Below are 21,323 nucleotides of genomic sequence, written 5' to 3'. Positions count from 1 at the left end.
CATGGGAGAAAAAGGTCTAAATCTTGTCCTTGATTTCCATATTTTACTCATCACTGTTAGTTTTAAGCCAAGATTTCCAATGTCTACTAGATAAATATAAACCAACATCACCTCTGGATTAGTACATAAAGAAAATCTGATTTAATCTCTATCAACATTATAAAAATTCAAAAATGCCATTCTGTGGAAATCATCTCTTTGGGAGTTATAGTGAAGTGATAAGACTGTATTGGGATAAAATAACAGAGCTCCATCCATCAGTAGATGAGCTGGTGCTCATGCAGATGGGTGGACAACCCAGTTCCCTAGGACCACCCCCTCCCCCTTCTGCAATGGCTGAACAGGTATCTACACCTGCAGCTCTCCCTAACTTGAGGTGATTCTGGACCATTATACAGCTGACTTTATTTTATTTTTTATTTTTTTTTTACATTTCTTTCTTCCTATTTATTTTTGAGGAACACATCACAGGAAATACAGCTGACTTTATTTATTTATTTATTATTCATAGCAATACTTGGGTCATTTCTCCCCCCTCCCCCTCTGCCCCCTCTCTCCCTCCCATCCCCTCGATACCCAGCAGAAACTATTTTGCCCTTATCTCTAATTTTGTTGAAGAGAGAGTATAAGCAATAATAGGAAGGAACAAGGGTTTTTGCTAGTTGAGACAAGGATAGCTATACAGGGAGTTGACTCACATTAATTTCCTGTGCATGTGTGTTACCTTCTAGGTTAATTCTTTTTGATCTAAACTTTTCTCTAGTTCCTGGTCCCCTTCTCCTATTGCCTCATTTGCTTTTAAGGTATCTGCTTTAGTTTCTCTGCGTTGAGGGCAACAAATGCTAGCTAATTTTTTAGGTGTCTTACCTATCCTCATATCTCCCTTGTGTGACTTTAAAACACTGTATGCTTATAGCCCCAAATGGAGTCTCCCATGCCAAATATGGACTTGAGAATGTTAACTGCAGAAAGGACATGGTAAGTGAGCCTGGGTGGACTGACCATTAACATTTCCACGCTGGCAGCATCAATACCTTTGCCTGTCAAAGAAAAAATTTAAATGTGCACAGAAACACTAGACATATGTTGTCAGAGTTTGTGCTTAATTGTGATATACAATTTTTTTTGTTGATTTTCAGATCTTTGGGTCCCTTGTACCTCTAAGACATTTGTTCTGCTTAAAAACCTGTAACTTTTGAATATATATTCAAGAAAATTACAAAACATGCTAAACAATGAGATAACTTGGAATATCACTAGGTTTTCTGAAAAACTTCAAAGTTATTTGTTCTTGGCTTAAGTAAACTATAAATCCATAATTAAGTACAACACGAAAACAGTTTCTAAGGTAGTATGCTATAGGTAAATGTGTCTACAAAGTACTACTAATAAAACTGTATTGGTTCGTGAGATAAATATGGTACAAACTCTATGAGGTTGTTTCTGAGTTCCTACTATGTGCCAGGGTCTATGACTGTCGTACTGAATAATACTTAGTTCCACTGGCACAATCCTCTACAGTGTACACAGCCAGCCAGTTTGTCCACAGGCAATTTCAGAATGTGGAAATCAATGGGAAGTGATGACAGAACCTTACACGCTGATAGTAGTTAAAGGAGAACACAGAAGCTGACATACAGATGACAGTCTCATGAGGCATCTGTCTCCTTTTGACATTGTCTAGCTTAAGATGTATTTGCTTAACTTGCAAATGAACTATTTTCCTATTATACTTAGTTATAGACTTACAGATTCAGTGCTTGAATCTCGCTTCACTTCTATCTTAAGATATGTCGTAAGTGCATAATGAATGTAAAGGTGGTGCTAAAGTATCCAGTAAAGGTGAGAATGAGTTATAATATGGTCCTTTAATTTTTCTACAAATGAAAAGTTTTTGGTTGTTTCCACTAAAGATAGAGCTTGCATCAAAAATCTATGTAGCCACAAAGTTTCTTAAACCATGAGGCACACGCAAGTGTAGTTTCGAACTCTCAAGGTCTGTATTTTAGAAAAACATCTCAAGTTAGCATACATGTTAGCACTGAGAACATTCTAAATGTTTTACAAGTATTAACTCACGTAATTCTCACAGCAATTTGACATATTCTCTTGAGTCAGCTGCCCAGGCTCACAACTGGTCATGACAGTGTTCATATTCATGACAGCTAAGATGCTGTGGGCTCACTAACTAACATAAAGGTAGCAGCGATGACACACAGAGACAACGCATGTAAAAAGTGGCAGTGAAATTGCTGAAGAAATGCATTACTTCAAGAAACAGCCCCATGAAAATGGAATCAAGCTGTCATAGGTTACCACAACCCAGGAGCTTCAATACAGGAGGAGTTTCCAATGTGATGTTTTCACAAAGTTAATCCTCGTTTCGGTTTAGCCTGGCATTTTTGATTGCCTTGGAACAAACATCAGATTGATAGTAAAATGGTATTTCCTGCGTAGGACAGTAAGTGATACTCAATAATGAAGGAACATGTCTTGTTATCCAGATAAGAATGCCATCCTAAATGGTAATAGCAATTAAAATAAAGCTTTAGTCTTTTCTTAACTTCTAGTATCATCTGGTTTGCATCTTTAACCCCTCTGAGTAAACTAAATTAGATTAGCATTACTATGAGAGATTATTGCAATATAAATGAATCAGTATCTTTTAAAGAAAAGATGATTAAAGAGAACAAAGTTTTAGAATATCAGAAAGAAAAAAAGGACTGTGAAAGGAAGTCAGCCACCTTCTCCTTATTGCAGAAGAATTCTGCAACCTTCTGAGTTGTCCATGATGGAAACTCCAGTGCCCCACAATAATACTGCATATTAGAACACAATATAATCTTATATTTCTATAGCGCCCTTCACACAAGCATCCCAGGGTGCTTTGCAATCATTATGAGTTAAAATTAAAACTGAAGCACATACAATTCCTAATAGAATCATTTTAAAAATGCTAAACAGAACAAATAACTTTTAAGTCTAGATTTAAAAGTCCCAACAGCCAGAGTGTTCTTTACTTCAATTGGGAAAGAGCTGTAGAGCCAGGGCTGTGGCTCTCCCCTGTTACGTTAAAGGCTCTCTTATGTTTTTTGTACTCAGAGCATGTTATAATCAAGCAGTTTCCAATGAAAGAGGGGAACACTGGGTGTGTGTATCTGTTTGTTTTAATTATTCTGAACTTAGGGGGTTTTTGCTGTTTCCTTGTTTATGAGTTTGTTTGGGGCTCAAATCTGACATGAAATAAAGCAGATTTAAAAAGCAAATCCAGGTAGAGCCCAACTTGAAATTTTAGTAGTAACTGAGAAAAATAAATGTGCAAAAGCACTCTAAAACTAGTTCTGCTTAACAAGAAAATTAGTCTGATTAGCATGATTTGATTAGGTTTAAAAAAAACCACAAAATAACATTTAATAGAGATTCTCTCAGACCATGCCTATTCCTAAGGCTTGGTAATATTTGTTATTCTAAACGTCACAGAAAGAGGAGGGAAATGCTCTCATGATATGGTAATTTTCCTTGCACTAGTGATTCTCGGGTCAAAGGAAACCTGTTTAGATCTAAAACAAGGCATAGGTAAAAATCTATTAAATGAAAATGAAATGCTTACAGGTTGTTAAGCACTCTCAAAAATTGGCATGACTTAAACTCTTATATTTTACTATTATGAAAAGATAGTGGCTATAAAATATCTGAGATCTATCCATTGTAAGTCAGATGCATTATTAAGTTTGTCTTTTTTGATTAATATAGCTGAAAGGTTACAGAGGGCTAACATCAAGCTACTATAAAACCTCATGTATCTACATCAGTTAAATATGAGCCTGATCTATTAGATTCAGAAAAGAAAACTTGCAATTTGGAGGATACTTTTCTTGTAGATTAGATAATATTGTAATTTAACACAGAGCAGACATCTAAGTTGAAAGAGGAACTACAGTGATGTCATGCCTGGTTCAAAAAATAGAAACAAAAAATTATTTTATAGAAGTTTTGCAATTCACACAATTACCCACATAAGACTGGTTTCCCATTTCCTTTATGGATCCCACCACTAATACAATTGCTGTTATGCAATTAATTATCAAGTAATATCTAATTAGTTATAAAGTACTTCAGTCCCTAACAAAGCAAATATTCATAATCTCAGATTCCCATGGTTGGCCGGGTACAGATTGAGGGAAAGTTTTGCAATTTTAAAATGCAAAGATAACTTTATCGAACTTTACCTCAAAATACATGATGTTTAAACACAGACTTCTAATTTCATGCAGGCAATGAGCATGCACAAAGTCCTCCAGGTGCCCTTCAAACAGAAAACCTCCCATTTTTAAGTGACCTGTCAGTCACACCCTTGCCATCAGATTGGGTCAGTCTGGTGACAAAAGACTACTTTAAAATAGATCTGAGAAACTTAACTGCTATTTCCAAAAGAAATGCTTAGTATTACCTTGGGCTCCAAATAGAGGGCTATAACTCAATTATACCTATTGACCTAGAGGACAGGGAAGAGAAGGGCTGCACACTGAGACCCTCCGGACCTTCCAAATGCTGGATTATCCAGCACTCACTTACCATGCTCTAAACTACTCCCTCATGTCCTAATAGGGGCATGAAAAGATGATACTTTTGAAGCAAGTCAGAGTACAAACAAGACAAACAAAGACACAAAAGCAATACACATACACCAAAGAAAATCATCCATAATGAGAATAAATAGAACTGGAAACCTATAAATAGTTATTAGTATTTCAGAGAAATCAAAGTTTGTTGTGAAATACATCAAATTTATGTGAGAAAGGCTGGTTTTCTTTTTTGAAAACCTGACTTATCTGTATATGTGAACGATGAAGGCCCTGGCTATGAAGCCTGACCCCTCTCAGTACCATACAGCTTTACTCGCTCAAATATTCTATGCCTCAGTCTCCCATCTGCACATGAGGACAAAAGTCTATGCACTGCACTAAGTGAAAATTAGTGAAGAACTTTTATTTCAACTATTATTAAGATAGGATGCTTGACACAGCAGACTAATACATTAAAAAGAAATTTTTTCAACACCTTTTTTATAGTGCTGGGGAGTGATCAATACTTATTTTTGATAAATGAATGTGTATAAATTTCATAGGTTGGTCTCAAGTGAAATACGATATATGAGCATTGATACTGGATATTCTCTTGAAAGAATGTGGTTATTAACATTTATTAAAAATTTTGAAAAACATGCCATTTTAGTCCAAACATTATAAAAAATAGTTTTTTGTAGATAAACACTTCTATAACATAGTAGGATTTTTAAATCAGAGTTGCAATACACACTGAAATGCAACTGAGTACTTAAGCTTATTAAATGCCTATGAAAATTACTCCCAAGCTTCAGGCAAGCAACCTAGGTGAATGTTAAGCTTCAGGAGGACAGGGCAGTTTCTTTTCTTATCTGTTTTGCCAGCAGCTAATGAAATGAATTAGAAAATGACCCACTGCTTTGAAAAATACTAAACTTGACGTGTATGTGTGTATACTATGAGCATGTCTGCATACATATATACACACGTGTGGTAAAAGAGGGGAGATAAAAATGTACATAGCAGGTTAACATCTCTCAGGAACATCCGACCTAAACATTTTTAGAAAGGAAACATTAGACTGAGAGAAACAATAGTTGACCTTTTACTTGTGGTACTTTTAACAAACAAAATAATCTGTCCCTGTATCATAATGTATATATTTATCCAATGTTTAAATTTAATTTCTAAAACTCTAGAGGAAACTAGTGTCAAAATTTAATGTTTTATTGTAAATCAGTGTTTACTTCTGTAACTCCCAGCTTACCTGCTAAATCCATAACTCTTAATGCTTCATGACTATAGCTTTCTTATCCCCAAATCAGACTCTCTTCACCTATTCAGATGCTGTTCAGAATGCAACATCCAACTTATCTAACCACATCCACTGAAAAAAGCAAAAGCAACAAAACACCCAACCTCAGATCTATAATGAGCTAAGCATTTTTTTATGTCTTAGAACATTTTACAAAAATAAACAAACATGTGATACACAGAACTTAATAAACATGCGTCAATCTATTTGGGCAGATTTATGATAGGAAAGTAGTAACAGAAATAAAGGAATGAGTTGTAAATCAAACCACATACCCACTTACGGAATTTCTGCAGCTGGAAAAAAACCTTGCAAGTATTATCAGAGAACACATCATTACACCAAAACCTAAGTACCCACCATAAAATCAACACCTACTTTAAGATTTACCATTGGGCAAGGACACAGACTTAGCAAATGTTTTTGCTAAGACTTTTGAGACAGTCATTAACCAATACCTTGACTTTAATCTCTAGAGACACTAGCTTCTTCATTAGTGAAAGGAGGAGCTGGAGAAAGATAATCCCTTCTAATTGTAAGAATCCAAATCCAACTAGACATTTGCTTAGCAAGTATTGGACAATCCTCCTAAGAGTGCTGGAAGCAGTGCCTGTCAAGCACTCCAGGCAAATTTCTGGTGGTTTCCCAATCCTTTTCCCTCCTACCTCTATTCAAAGGAGTCTCTGAGTCCATAGCATAGACTTTCTGCTCATACACTATTTAGGGACCCTCAGTCATTCTTGCTAGAGGAATATTTTATCACATTAAACAAAACAAACACTTAATATACAGTAAAATGTTTGTATTATACGTTTAAAGTTCTCACATGAATGAATCGAAAAATTCCACAGATGAAGTAAAACTTTAACACAGCATTTCTTGGTTTTAGGCTCCATTTTATGTGTAAATAAAGCATAACTTATTTGTTAGGCATTCTTCACCACAACATCTCTATCATCAACTCTCCAACACAGGAGAAACAAAAGGCAGTTCTGTCAAACTCGGCATACATTTTGGGTGTAGAAGTTAGGAAGTCTTTATCTCTCATCTTTATTAACTTTAGAAAGAAAAAAATAATGGAGAAACAAATGGAAAATAGTTCGTAGTGAAAACATTCTGAGTATCAGATTCATGGACTCAATCTAGAGAAAGAAACAGATGATACAGCAAAAGATAAAATAAGTCCTTCATTTAGAGAAGTTAACTTTTTCAAAATATTAAATTCATTTCAAATAATTGCTGCCACTGCTAAAACATGCCCATTTTTCCAAAACATATTTTTAAAGAAAGGAAGATTATAATTATAACTCATGTTGAAATTATAGCCTAGTATGGTGGGGTCTTCAGCTATCAGGCCATGTATTCTACTAAAGACCTCTCTATAGAAATGTACCACTGTATGACTCCAAAACCAAGTCCCAAATTTCATTTTGTCATTCTGTTTAATGTTATAATAGTCTGTATTCAATTCATTTTCCACAACAACATTAAGTAATTCACCATTACATTTATAAACTACAGTGAAATGCAGTTTATTGGCTGAATGCTGATGCCATTTAGCAAGTACTTCTCACTGACTTTATTAATAAATATTTGTACTAGCTTCCTCTTCTCCAGCCCATAGTAAATGCCTTGTCAGTCTAAACTTACTTGCAGAATCAATGGGACATCTGATAACATGAAGATACATGAGATTCCTATACTGGGTGTTTATGTTTTAACTCTGAACAGAAAAAAAAAAAAAAGTTTGGTTCTAGGTCATTTAAACCTTTCACATGCTAATAATCAAGTAACATGCTATCTGAAGTTGTCTGCAAAACAAAGTCCCAGAAGTAAGTCACCCTATTTGATTGTGCTATCCTATTACTTAACTGTGTTTAATTAATCTAAATTTTACTAGATGGTTATAAATTCGTATCCTCTCTTATTACAAGGGTGAGTGGGAAGATAAGAGATCAGCTTCAAGTGTAAAAAAACTGACCAAAAAGTTTGCTCTAATTTGCAAGAAATTGATACTTGACAATACAGAGAATATTTACTCTGTGGCCACAGCTTAATTTAGGATTTGCTCCATTTCTAAAATTTCTAACAGTCTTGCAAAGCTGCAGGACTATAAGGTAGCAAAACTGAAAGGGATGGAGACTCCATGAAACAGCAGTGTTAACAGACTTCCTTCTAAAGGTACCTGGTAATCTTCATTAGCCTTACAGTAAGAATACAACAGCAAGTATCTACTACTTAGAATATAAAAGAAACACTCTTAGACTATCCTCAATTGCAGAAATGCTCACAGCAGTCATACGATTCAAGTTCAAATGACTGGTAAGGGACTGTTATTCAAGAATTACATTATAAACTTGAATTAATAAAAACTTTAAAAAATGAGTAAAAACCTAATCAGCCCAACACTTCAATTATATGTATCATGAATGACCTAAACATGAGCATAGTGGGTCAGTATCCTAACACATTCCATGACGACCACACAAAGCAGACTATTATGAGCATGATGACAGCATCCTGTTTCTTTCTTTCTTATTTGAAACCAGCCGAGCATTAAAAAAAAATGACATTTGGTTTTAAATTTGGAAACAATGAAGAGTTTCTGTTGGCCTTCATCAAATTTCATTCCAAAAAATGAGTACAATAATAATAAATCTGTCTCATTTCAAAAATCCTTAATGACATAACAGACATCTCAGATGAAAATGAAGTAGGATTCCACTTTTTAAATGTGAAGCAACACTACAAAACTGGTTATAAGATCCTAATGAGCAGTGACTATGAACCTTTTGATCGAGGAAGGACTATGTATAAAATATTTATGTAATTAATAATTATTTTTACTAGTCACTTTCTTCTCGAAGTTTTGTAATGAAGAATCCTGTAACAGTGCTGTTATTTCATTCAGATAACACACTGAAGTTTTGCACGTGAACACTGACATTGTACTTCCCAATCGCCAAAGCGCTAGGGAAGTGGTGCCACTCCCACTCTTCCCTGAAGAGGGCACTCAGGAGAATTTAACCACCATGCTCAGTGCACTCAGAAGATGAATCTTAAAAAAAAAGTAGCCTGTGCAGACTCCTGTCTCCAGCTGTTTTTCTTATAAACAGTCCTGGGTGTTTTCCCCCAAAGGAGAAAAAGTGTAAAGGCTCTGTTCAGGCTGAATCAGGCATTTTAAAAAGGTCACCAGTGGTCAAGTCACTCTGCATTTTTAGCAAACTCTTGCTTCAGATACCAGTTGCTTTAAACAAGGGATCCCCGTCACATGATATCTTATGATTTATGACATGCTATGCTGAGTACCTGTGAAAGGGGGCACTCCTTGGCCAACGAACTCTGATTCATATCTTTCAGTAAGTCCTTCAGAGCATTCCTTACTGTGGTGTGAGACCATTGTTCGGGAGGTAAGTCTTCTAGTTTGGGGCAACTATTTGAGACATAGATTAGAAAGGGGATTATTACAAGATTGCATCCCGCTGCAGAACATTCCTTTAAGACAGACAGATTTCATTTTGCGCATCAAACAGATGCATCTGGAGATTGCTCTCGGTCTCCTGATTGTTCCGATTAGTTAATTACTTTATACAACACATCTGCTGTATCGATGCATGAATTATACATCAGCTGCCTGTGGTGGCTATTTTTTCATGTTACTTCTACCTTCCTGCTCTGATGCGCTTGGGAAGACAATTTAAGGTGTACTGCTTTCTCACGAGCTATCATGAAAAAAGCATTAATGTATTAACTGAGTTCCCTTCATTACTCCGTTCATACGAATAAAAATGGTAAAAAAAAATATAGATATATAAATAATTAAGACCACAGCAACAGCAAATAAGGCATTCGTTCACAAAATGTACACAGATGGCACCGTTCATGATATGCAAAAATATTTTTTTCTTAAGTAAACTTTATGTAAAATGCCATCTTGTAATGCATCATTTAATTGACGAAATGTAAAAAGTCTTATCTTCTGATAAGCTGCAAAAACCTAAAAATTTGGGTGTGAGGTTTGATTTTAAATAATACATTGAAGTTGGGGAATAAAAAGCAAAAGGGGTAAGGTAACAAAATCTACTTAGATTAACCTTTCTCAAAGACAGGGTAAATAGAAACAGCAGCTTGACCAAAAAATGCTTTACTTCAAAAGCCCAGGTGAGGAGGATGGCTCACCCTACAATGGCTGCCTTGACTCACCTGTGTAACTGGATTTTCAGTGTGACCACGTGATAGACGTCCTGGAGCATATCTGCTACAGTAGCATCAGGAGCATCTGTCACATAGGACAGCGGGACTGGGTTCCACTTTCCAACCTGGATTAGCCCTATCCAGATAAAGAGAATACATCACTGAATATTTTACTCTTAGATAATGTATCTAGCAGAAGGTGGCTGTTCTTCTCTTTTTCACTGCCCCCAGCCACAAGCAATATTGTTATTTCTGTCTGAAGGAGTCCCTTCCCTCTAAAGGCAGGTCAATGAAAATATTCACAGTTTAGCTTTCCAAATTGTGAAATTATGTAAATGACTAGAGGGTTGTTTATTATTTTGGAAATAAAACCCCATCAATAAATCCTATGCATAAGGCCACATTTTCCTAACTTACAGAAAGTTCTAATAAGACATAGCCAAACCAGTTCTAAATGGCTTTACGATTTAGATAAGATTTTCTATTGCAGTGGGAATCAGCATTGAAAAATACTTTACAGCCCATAAAACCATCAGAAACAGAATAAAAGAAACAGAACTAGATATTCAGTCATAAATGCAAATTGACTCTCAACAGTCCATCTGCTCAAATACGCTCCTCACTTCCTTGTGGGTCCTCAGTGGAGCAGATTATTAAGGTCAATAAGCATACTAATGATTCAGCTGAAGTAATTTAAAAAAAAATCTACCTCGACATTCCACATGAGCAAAATGTGTGTTAACTAAACCAAACTGAATTAAGCCAATTTTTTAAAGCCACAGTCTATAAGGAACCGATGTAAAACATGGGCTACAGTTCTTTGAATAAAAACATTCACTGCTTTCCCTGTGAGGTAAACAAAAGGATGCCAAGCAATTTTTTTCCAACCCCACGTATGCATTATTTACCTTTGGCCTGGGCAGCAGAGCTATGTGAATAACCCAAGGACAGCAGTGCCATTTCAATCAGTTGGTTGAAAAGCATATCCTTCCTCACCAACACAAACTCCGCATGTTCCTCCTTACAATCATACTCAATGGCGTTTTCATAATGTTCTACCACGCAGAAAACTGGTAGCATCGTTCCTATCAAAAAGACGGAGAAAAAGACACAGAAAACCAACAGTCCTCAGAAAGACAGTCTGGAGGGGAGGAAAAGCTAACCTATGAAAATAAATCTGCACTACAGTGAGAGGAGAGGCTGTGCTTCCAAGGCAGACTGGGTACAGAAATACAGGCATGCACACGCGCGCACACACACACACACAAACATATACAATCTTTTATTTCTTTAAAGTTGTAAGGGCAATATTTAAATAGCATGTGAACTTGGGCCTAAGATATCATAGGCAGTCCTCTAATTTTAACAGTCTGTTTTCAAAAGCAATGAATGCAGAACTACCTTTTCAAGCAAATAATAATGCTGACGAGAGATAAATAAGTGTGTCCTATCTGATTTGCTGTAAGGAGTACACAGAATGCAAACAGAACTCACTGCTGTGTCTTTAGAAGAACCCACCTTCCCCTGCCCACATGCTTCTGTTCATAATAAACTCTTCCTGTTTGTGTCCAAACAAATTATCTTTGACTATGAAATTATTATTTTCTTTCTTTCTTGGATATTTACCCTAACAGGTTCCATAAAAGAAACACAACTTAACCAAACTGATGCCCATGACACAATTTCAATATGAACATGATGTAGACAAGGAGCATTTATTTTGTGACTACTCATTTAATCCACCCGACTAAAAAGAGACCACAGTAGTCAGTCTTTAAAATGAACAATCTCTGTTAGAATAAATATGATAAAAATGACAGAGAGAAAAGAAAACTGGCCCCCTCAGGGTATGTTAGGATCAAGAAATCTGCATGGATTCACTGTGTTCTCATTTGCTTTCCTTTAATCCAGTGAAATAACTCAGTAGCCAGATGATAAATAAGTGCAGGTCACACCACTTCATCTAAAAATGCAATCATTGTCTGCTGTGGCACTCAAGGTGTTTACGAGGTGCACTGTCAGACTTCAAATGAGAACAGAAAAAGGGTTAAAAACAGATACATCTGTACTGCACTGTGGCAAACTGCCAGGAAGGTATCATCTTTAGCATAAATGATGACAAGGGTTACTCTAACAGGGCACCCAGGATCCTCAATTAGTCCGATATTCATGCCTGTATCAACTCTGTCCTCTGGACTTGCAGGATCCTAACAACTTCTGAAGATGTCAAGTGTATACCAGCCATCACTGAAATCAGGATTTCCTACTGACACCACAGAGGCCCTTTATAAATTCTTGATTTTCTTGTTTCTATTGAACAAAAGCTGGCAATAAAACATCAACATTTTTCCACATGTGTGTCTTCACCAAAGCTTTAGTGAACTGTGCACAAGCGATTCTAGCTCTGACAAATAAACCCCTTTAGGTTTACTTAGAAAAGCTCACAAACTCATTCAGAAGTACCAACAGGCTAGGCATGAAAAACAAGTCACAGAGCTTGCCAATATTCTTGTCATTCATTCAGCTGTTTTATACCAGAGAGAGAACCCGTCAGGGATCAGAAGACGACTTGGGGAGACCACAGCAAAAACAGCAACATGCAAACTGGTGATTTTTTCCTTGGCTTGAAGGTATTTTGGCAAAATCTCCTAAACAAATAAAAACATTCAACCCCTTTTTCTAGTAGTGCTTTCTCAGCTCAGCCACAATTTCTATCTAGCACCTGTCAAACAGAAGCCATACACTTGAAAAATAAGCTGGGAAACAAAAAAAAAAAAAAAAAAAAAAGAAACCACCAAAAGGTTCTAATAATTTTGTTATTTGGATTAAGCAGAAACTCTTCTACAATTAAACTGCATTTTAAAATAAGTCATTATGAATATTTTCAACAATCATTTGAACAGGAAGTGAAATTACTATACTTTGGTTCCTCCTCCCCTGTATTGATGTCTTCAAAGAGCTGGGTTAGTACGACAAAAACATACACATTGGGTTTTCTTCTCTTATGAGATTGTAGCAGATGCATTCTACTATAGGCTTCTTCCCAGACCTATAACTATTGGCAGTATACTAGATTTACTTTATATTTTATTGAGCCAGTTTAGAAGTGCCTTATAGACCAGAAAGGTGGCTACAGATAAAGCAACAATAGTATCATCAAACTGCAAATTCAGCTGCTAAATTACCTATCCAACTGTCCTGGTTGCTCTCCTGTTACTGGGAGCCTTCTCTGAACTGACTGATTACTTGTGCTAATGTCTGGTGAGACTTCCAACTACAGCAACTTCATAACCTTCCAGCATTAGAAAAGGGGAGAGCACTGGTCACTGCTGAATGCTAAAAATACCACATGATTTAAACCTGAAGGCAGTCTCAGAAGCTTTTGCTGAAGGTTTATGAGCCTGTGTAAACAGAACGTCTGCCATAAGGAGCAGTGAAGTCTGTAGAATCCTTGTCTAAAACTGTCCTGGCATTAAAGTTTGCTGTGCAAATATCACATAATACCAGAGACAGCTGAAATCTCCTATTTAGGAATTTATGGAACTTATATGTTTGCAGGCGTCAGAAAGTCTTTTTTATAGAGCTCTAGTGCTTCACAGTACAATATTAATGTACTCTGTTTGAAAAGCCGTAATAAATTATATTTTTAATGCTCTTACCCTGGCTTTCTTAAGATGCATACATTCTTGGCAAACAATCAATAAATAGGGTAATCATGAGTAGAGGCCAAAGAATTTGCTGAAGTGCTGTTTTTCCATTTTTAATAGATAAAGATCTAACAATACGGACTGCTGTGTCTGTTCATTTCAGGATCAATATATTCTTTGTTTTCGCCAAACCAAGGAAAAAATAAATGATTGTATGATAAATGTTATGCATCAAACACAATGAAATTCCTATGCCTTCTAACTTTATCTACTTAATATTCTTGGCTGCTAAAAGATGGCATTTTTATCCTTTGCTTAGCAAATGTACAGAAAATCTGATTCCTATACACGTTATTCACAGACAAAATGAGACCCTTATGAGGCACACACATTACACTCAGTATAGGCGCTGCCAGACACAAACAACAATGTCTAACAGTCAAAGTTGTTAAACCTCATCAATTTAATATCGGCAGTAAAAGAGTCATTCAGTTACACATCTTCCTCCCTTTATAAACTTGCCTAAATCTGCCCTTCCTCTACCAAAAATATCCAATACAGCAAAAATTAAGAAACTGGAATCATCAGGTTTTTCACTGCTAAATAACGAATTTGCTCTTCAAAAATAAACCACAAAAAAATGACATCACAAAACTTTTATAGTAAGATTTCAATGACCTCTGAAATTGCCTTATGTCTAGGAATCTTATGAAAAAAAGCTAAGGAGGTTCTCAAACAATCTAAGTGTCTTCTTAAGCAACAATCACCTACATATTCTTTATTATAATAACGCCTTAAGAATGGACCCTTGCCCAAACTGAGACCTTTACACTTAATTCAGTCCTGATCATCCAAAAAGTCCAATGCTTCCAATCTTTATAGTAGAGTAAGATGCTCCCCCCTCAAAAACAGAGCCCACACTTTCTAAGCATGATTGACACTCTAACTCAGAATGTAACTAATTTCAGATCAGAAAGAGAATCCAGGAAAAGAATATACAAAGCTTGTTCTACTCCTCCACCCCCGCACAACATGGCCTTGGTAGACATCTCTGCTTGTAGCTTTCCAGGATTTGGTTTCAAAGTATTTACCTTTCCTAAGGTTGGTCTTCATCAAATGGCTCGAGTGTTTTAAAGGCACTCCCTGCATTTTTGCACCTGTACTCCCAAGCCTTCCTCTTCCTAGTGGGCTCCCGTTCTGCTCCAGGCGGGCAATCTTGGCTGGTGGACCCTTCGGATCGTTCACATTGTTAGACATTTCTGAATGTTCTTTCCCCTGAGTTGCCTCGTTCAAATGATCCATACTCAGTCACTGTCTAAAGATCACCTGCCAGAATGTAAAACGAAGACATGTTACAATGTGGGGGGGAGGGTCTATACCTATCTATGTGTCCTATATAAATGTTTTACCTCCACACAGTTCCCTCCACAAATATATTTTCCTAATTACTTACCTATATAGAGAATAGATATTATATTTCTATTCAAATCAACAGAATAATTTGTGGAAACTACCAACGCACATAAATAAGAGGGTAATTTGTCATCTACAAACAAAACTAAGTGGAGGAAAATTGGCTTACTTTTAGAGCAAGAATAGACACAAGTTAAAAAGAAAATAACAAATTATATTTTGTAGTCCCAAATTTTTAAAAAATTGCTGTTACAGACTACAAGAGCAACACATTAATAAAAGATGGAGAGTATCGCAATTCAAAATATTAAATTTAATGTATGTGCTTATATTTTAATTTTATGAAATATATATACCATCTAAAAAAAGAACAGTCATCTTAAGTGCCTTTTAAACTTCCCATTCCTCTCACAAGCTCACGCATAGAAAAAAGTTTTCTTCTATCTAAGTTTCAACAGTTACGTGACCTGTTAAAGATCTAGTCAAGCCTTGGGTCAAACATGTGACTGGATCATTTTGCCCCTAAGCAAACAGGAAGAAGTGGAGGGTTTCTTCAACTATTCCAGGTACTGAAGCATTACAACTTGTCTTTTACAGTCAGTATTTAGGTGTCCGTTGCCAAAAGAATGCTCTTCATTCAAACAGCAAAAAAACTTGAAAGTACTTTGTGATAAACACAATAAATTGAAGTGCCAAGTTCACTTCCTAAAGAAAAAATGATATAGATAAAATATAATCTCCAGTATTCAAAAATAATCTCAGTATAGAAAAATAGTTACATCATAATTAATTTAAAAAAACCAACTAATGATTTTCACCTATATATTAGACTTCAGTTTTCATGCTGCTTATGATAAAGCAATTAGCATAACTATCAATGCCACTTCTAACTAGAATTATAAGAATAGGTGAGTAGAATTATTTTATGAACTTTGGATTTGAAATATTGAATATTTATCAGCACTAAGGGAACATACTTAGGAAGACAAGATAGAAAATAAACTACCACTTTCTTCCAGCTGTCTAGCAATTTGACATATCTTATATATTTTTTTAAGTTATCATACCAAAACTATTTAGGTCTGGATTTGTTGAAAGTCAGTTTGTATTAGCCTGGCTTTGCTGTAAACATTCTTTCCCTCTGTTTAACTATAGACTATTTCGTTCCACATAAGCAGGAGGGGTGAGGGTAATCTGGAGGTTTAAAAGCAACCTTAAGAATGCTAATCGAAGAACTATAAAGTTTGAGAAATAATAATGGCTATTTATCTTTGTACTCTAGGGTGGCATGCTGAGAACTAAAGGTTTACCATTGATCGAGGTCCCATCTGTTTTTGGTTATGAGGTTCATTAACAATAAATGTGCCTTTTTAAACCACTTTTTATCAAGATTACTCTTTTCCATTATATTAAGTTGCAGTCTAAAACCAAAATGAGAGTGATGACTATTAACTTATTCAAAACACTCTATAATGTTTCATGTGGATTATAATGCAGAGCTGCTGTTTCCAAAATTGGTTACTTTACCCTAGAGCAGAAGACAAATTTTAAAACATGATTGGAAAAGAAAAATTTTAACCCTTAAGGCAACTTATGAAAAAAAAGGGAGAAAAGTAGACAACAGCATCAAAGTTAATGCTACCAAGCATATTAAGTAATCATGAGGCTTAACAGCATTGTAAGCTGTACCGCAAATGAAAGTGATAGATTATAATTTAGTTAATGTATTGACAATCAAAACATCATATAGGTCATGCAAAATGGTCCTTTGAATACTCACCTAAAGCATCTATTAAACAATAAGTCAACCAGTAAAAAGCTTTACATTATAAAGCAAAATTACATGCACATAAAACACCCAATTTGTTTCTTTAAACTCTATGCCCAAGGCTAAGGTTCACCAGACCTCAATTTAGAATGGAAAGAGCAACCTCCAACAGGCCACAGCACTGGGAACTAACTATGGTGTCGACAGATGAAGAGTTTCTTTTGAGTACTCATTGTAAAGCCCATTTTACTGTAACGTCTAGTTGGACACAGAGAACAGGCTACTTTCTCAAAAGCCCGTTTTACCTGCCCATGAACTGAGACCACATATGATAGTTAATGAAAGTGAACTTGGGTCTCAGCAATATACTTCCTTTAAAAAGAAAGAATAAAAGCACGAAATTTCGGTTTCAAGAAACTATAGATACATATTTTTTTTATCCTGGGATCCTTTTCAATGAGTTCCTTGCTGGATGGCCTCCCTGGCCCCCACAGAACCCCATAGTCACATTTTAAGAGATTGTGTCCTTATCCATTCCATATGGCCGGCATGATCCAGGCCAAGCTTTCACTGTGACCTTTTAAAGAGACAAAGAAGCAAAGTACTATCTAGAAACAGAAACACTGCAGTTTTACTGAGTGAAATTAGCAAATCCGACCTGAAACTCACCACTTCAAAACTTGACAGCATATAAATAACAAAAACAAAGGAGATTTCCTTTGCAGCCCGGGTTCTTGAAGTGAAGTTTAAGACTGATGTTTTCTATGTCCTTTAAAAAAAAAAAAAAAAAAAAAAAAAAAACCAAACCAGCAGACCTGAAGGCGACTTCCCCTGAAATTGTATTATTTTCTCTTCCCTTACCCCCTCCCTAAACGGGAGAAGGGCAGGAATAAATGTCTACAAGAGTAGCCATGGGAAGGGGGGGGAGGTTTATTAAAAAATCACAATTCGAAAAACAACATGTATGGTTTGTAAAATGTCTAACCTCAGAGAACCGAGTTTCGACGGGGGAGGAGGGGAGAGTGGGAAGTAGGGAGGAGGGAGAAGATAAAATTGATCTGACAAGTGATTCGTTGGGGGGAAATCGTAAAAACAAAGCAAAACCCGTTATGAGCTGTGCACTGTGGTGGTGCTGGGGAGGCGAGGTGGTGACTGAGGAAATCTCTTTAAAAAAAAAAAAATCACTGCGGACAAGGTCTCAAGAAAATAAAAAAAAAAAAAAATTCCCTCTCCTTCCTCCCTCCCTCCCTCTTGCTCGTTGTGTGAGGACAGAAAGTCTACTTCTGGCTGTCACTTACAATATTATTCTCCAATAACCCCAGAGAACGCAGAGAGGGAAAGGCCACCTCGCTTCTCCTCCATGCGCCCCCACCCCCTCCCGGACAATTGCGACTAATATTAACAAACCTTAAACTTTTCCCCCACAGCCTCGCACCCCCAACAAGGGTATCTACCAGGGGACAGCGAGAGTGAGGGGCCGAGGGTCGCCACGGGAGCCCCGGAAAGGCACTAAGATGCCACTTTTGATTCCGCCCTTGCCGACAACAGCCCTGAGGACCCTCTCCCTGTCCATGGACGCGGGGGCTGCGCGCGTCGGGAGAGGGGGGCGGCGGCGGGGGAGGGGGGGAACAGAAAGGACTGCGGGGAGGGGGAGAGCGCGAGGGGGGGGGACGATCAGAAGGCACCCCAGCCACCTCCACCGCCTCGGCGGCGAAAAACTCCCCGCCCCCTCCCCCAAAAAGTCGCCAAGCTCACACTCAGCCCGAGTCCGAGGTAAACAAGGAGCACCACAATGGCACTAGGACTTAGGGTTGGGGGCGGGGGCAGCAGGAGAGAAAAGGAAAAAAAAAAAAAAAAAAAAAGCAGCCCAGAAAGCCGACAAAACTGATCAGGAGTTTCCCGAAATGAAAGAGGGGGAGTGGGCTGCGTCCTCGGGAGTCGCCCTGGCTTTATGCTCGGTCCCCGGGCAGGATAGAGGGCGGCTGTTGCTGTTGTTGTTGTGACGAGGCCGGGTGTTGCTGGGTGGCACAGGGAGAGGTGTGTGTGCGCGTTTGTGTGTGCGTGCGTGTGAGCGCGAGTCCCCGGACGGGGCTGCTCCTCTCTCTCTCTACTCTTTTTCCTCTCTCTCTCTCCCTCGCTCGCTCTTCCCCTCGCTGCCGTCTCTGCCCCCATTAAATTATTAGTTGACTCATCCCGGCCGCTGTCGCCGCCGCCGCCGTGCCCAGCTCGGCTCCGCGCGTCCGCCCGGGCTGCAGCCCCGTCCGCCGCTGCGCCTGGTGCTGCTGCTGCTGCTGCTGCCACCGCCGCCGCCGCTGTGGCTGCCTCTTCTTCCTCCTCCTCATTTTAATACAAAATCACCCCGCTCGCAGCCGCAGCCCCGAGCACGCAGCCTCCTCCCGGCCGCCCGCCGCCGCCCGGAGCCTTCCCCAGCGGGGCCGGCTCATCCGCCGCGTCCGGGGAGCGGGAGCGAGCGAGCGAGCGAGTGGCGGCGGCAGCGGCGGCGGCGGAGGGGGAGGGAGAGGAGGAGGAGGAGGAGGAGGAAGGGGTGCGGAGCGGAGGAGGAAGGCGGCCGGGGTGGGGTGGGGGGGTGGAGTGGGGGAGCAGGGTGCACGGAACGGGGCGGAGAAGGGATGGGGATTAAAACCCGGGCTGGAAGGGCCAGGATTGGGGGAAGGGGGGTGGGGGCGGTGGTGTCAAAAAGAAAAAAAAGCCGAAAACCCAGAAAGTAGTGAATGAGTGAGGGAGGTGGAGAGCGCACGGCTTCCGGCCCCGGGCGCGCACGAATTTATAATGAGCTTGATTAGAGTGAGGCGGCCCGACATTTATTACACACAATACCCAGAATAACAGGGCGCTGCGCGAGGGCTCGCGCTGGCCGCCAGGCGTGCCGGGGAGAGCGCGAGGGGAGGAGGCGACGGGGGCTTCCCTGGCAGCGGCCGCCGAGCGAACGAGGGCGCGAGAGAGAGACAGAGAGAGAGAGAGGAGAGAGAGAGGGAGAGAGAGGGGAAAGCGAGCGCGAGCCAGACCGAGCGGGAGGGGAGGGGAGCGCGCGGCGCGGCGCGCGGGCGGCGAGGGCAGGTGTGCGGGTGGGAGCCGGAGGGAGGAGGGGCAGAACTAGCAAGGGGAGGGGATGGGGAAGGAAAGTGGTGGGGGGAAGGGGGCGAGGGCCGGCGTGTGTGGGTTGGGGGGTGAAACTAACCAACAACCCTCCCGCCACAAAAGCCACAAAAAGGAATACTCCGCGAGCGTCGCAGGCGGGCACCGGAGGGACAGGCGCGGTAGAGGGGGTAGGAGGGGGACACTAGCCCCGCGGGACAGGGGCCTGCGCCTTGCAAGTGACCGGCGCAGAGAACCGTGGAGGGCAGACCTCAGGAAGTGTCTGAGGGGACAGCGCGGGGTTGGAGATCTTCGGGGAAGCGCAGAGGGTGCAGAACCATTTTCAGAGCAATAAAGGCCAGGGGCCTCGAAATGCTCTCCCAAATATTTATTCTCAAGGGGGGTGGTCCCTAAACTACTTAGAGTCAAGATTAAAAACAATGGAGTAGGAGCTTTCTGTACAAGTCACAGCCATAGAACACTTTGGAGGAAGAAATTCGCGGCCCGTAGTGGTGGAGTTAAACAAAATTTGGGTCACTTGAAAAAAACACACCTGACTTGTTATTGCAGAGGAAAAGATAGATGTCATCCTTCAAATGATTTACTCTGGGTGAAAGAAAGGAAAGTTTGGATTGGTAAATACATCTTTGTATCAATAAATACTGTGCTGTAATCTAGAATAAGTTTCCCTGTTAGATCAATGGACATTACCACGTATCTTATTTACATAAACAAATAAAATTCATATAAAAATAAAGGACATTACATCTCACCCAAAATAGAAATGCATCGTTAGGTTTTAGTACCACCATTTTAGCACTCTTAAGGCAGTTAACTATAAACAAGAACAAAATGTTATAAGAATTCTTGTGCAGAATACACTAGTATGGAAAAGAGAAAAATCGGTCAGATAAACATTTTGTTACACATTAAAAAGCAACAAGTTAGCACAAGTACTGAGATAAGAGGGAAATATGCAAATTAAGCTTTTTAAAGCTACCAATACACTCTTAGACACACACTGTTTACACTAGAAATCTAAGAAAAAGCAGAAGGTAAAGTAGAAGATAAAGTTAGGAAATTATGGCCTCCTGGGAGAGGACAAGTTTAGGAGAAACACAATGAAAATAGATCACTCTTATAGCACCCAAGTTTCACCCACAAACCGGAAAGGTTAGTCACACTCAAGGAAGGCAACCTTGAATTTTTTGGCACACATAAACCAGAGCCTTGAGCAAAAGAAAGGATATGTGATACACGCAACACACAGCATCCTAAACAAAAAACTAAATTTAAGGCAATCTTCTCTAAAAAGCCTACTTCAT

The 21,323-nt window shown here is 39.0% G+C and overlaps 1 protein-coding gene across 7 annotated transcripts in view; it reads right to left on the bottom strand.

Moving 5' to 3' along the window:
• Window positions 1-21,323, bottom strand: part of Satb1 (SATB homeobox 1) — a 96,659-nt gene that overhangs the window by 57,009 nt on the left and 18,327 nt on the right. For 4 of the 7 annotated variants that reach the window (XM_074043839.1, XM_020186691.2, XM_074043838.1 and 1 more), the window contains exons 2-5: window positions 14,813-15,047; window positions 10,983-11,159; window positions 10,084-10,210; window positions 9,190-9,313 (exon numbers count right to left, since the gene is read on the bottom strand). In XM_074043839.1, the coding sequence (XP_073899940.1) occupies window positions 9,190-9,313; window positions 10,084-10,210; window positions 10,983-11,159; window positions 14,813-15,023 (639 nt within the window). In that variant the 5' untranslated portion in view covers window positions 15,024-15,047. Of the gene's footprint in view, window positions 1-9,189; window positions 9,314-10,083; window positions 10,211-10,982; window positions 11,160-14,812; window positions 15,048-15,601; window positions 17,541-17,571; window positions 18,127-21,323 lie in introns of those variants that run through there. The other 3 variants (XM_074043842.1, XM_020186690.2, XM_074043841.1) reach the window with 3 other exon arrangements.

Source organism: Castor canadensis, chromosome 10 (assembly GCF_047511655.1).
Source record: "Castor canadensis chromosome 10, mCasCan1.hap1v2, whole genome shotgun sequence".
NCBI lineage: Eukaryota > Metazoa > Chordata > Mammalia > Rodentia > Castoridae > Castor > Castor canadensis.
The sequence above is the reverse complement of the archived record's forward strand: the minus strand, read 5'-3'. Positions and strand labels throughout refer to the sequence as shown.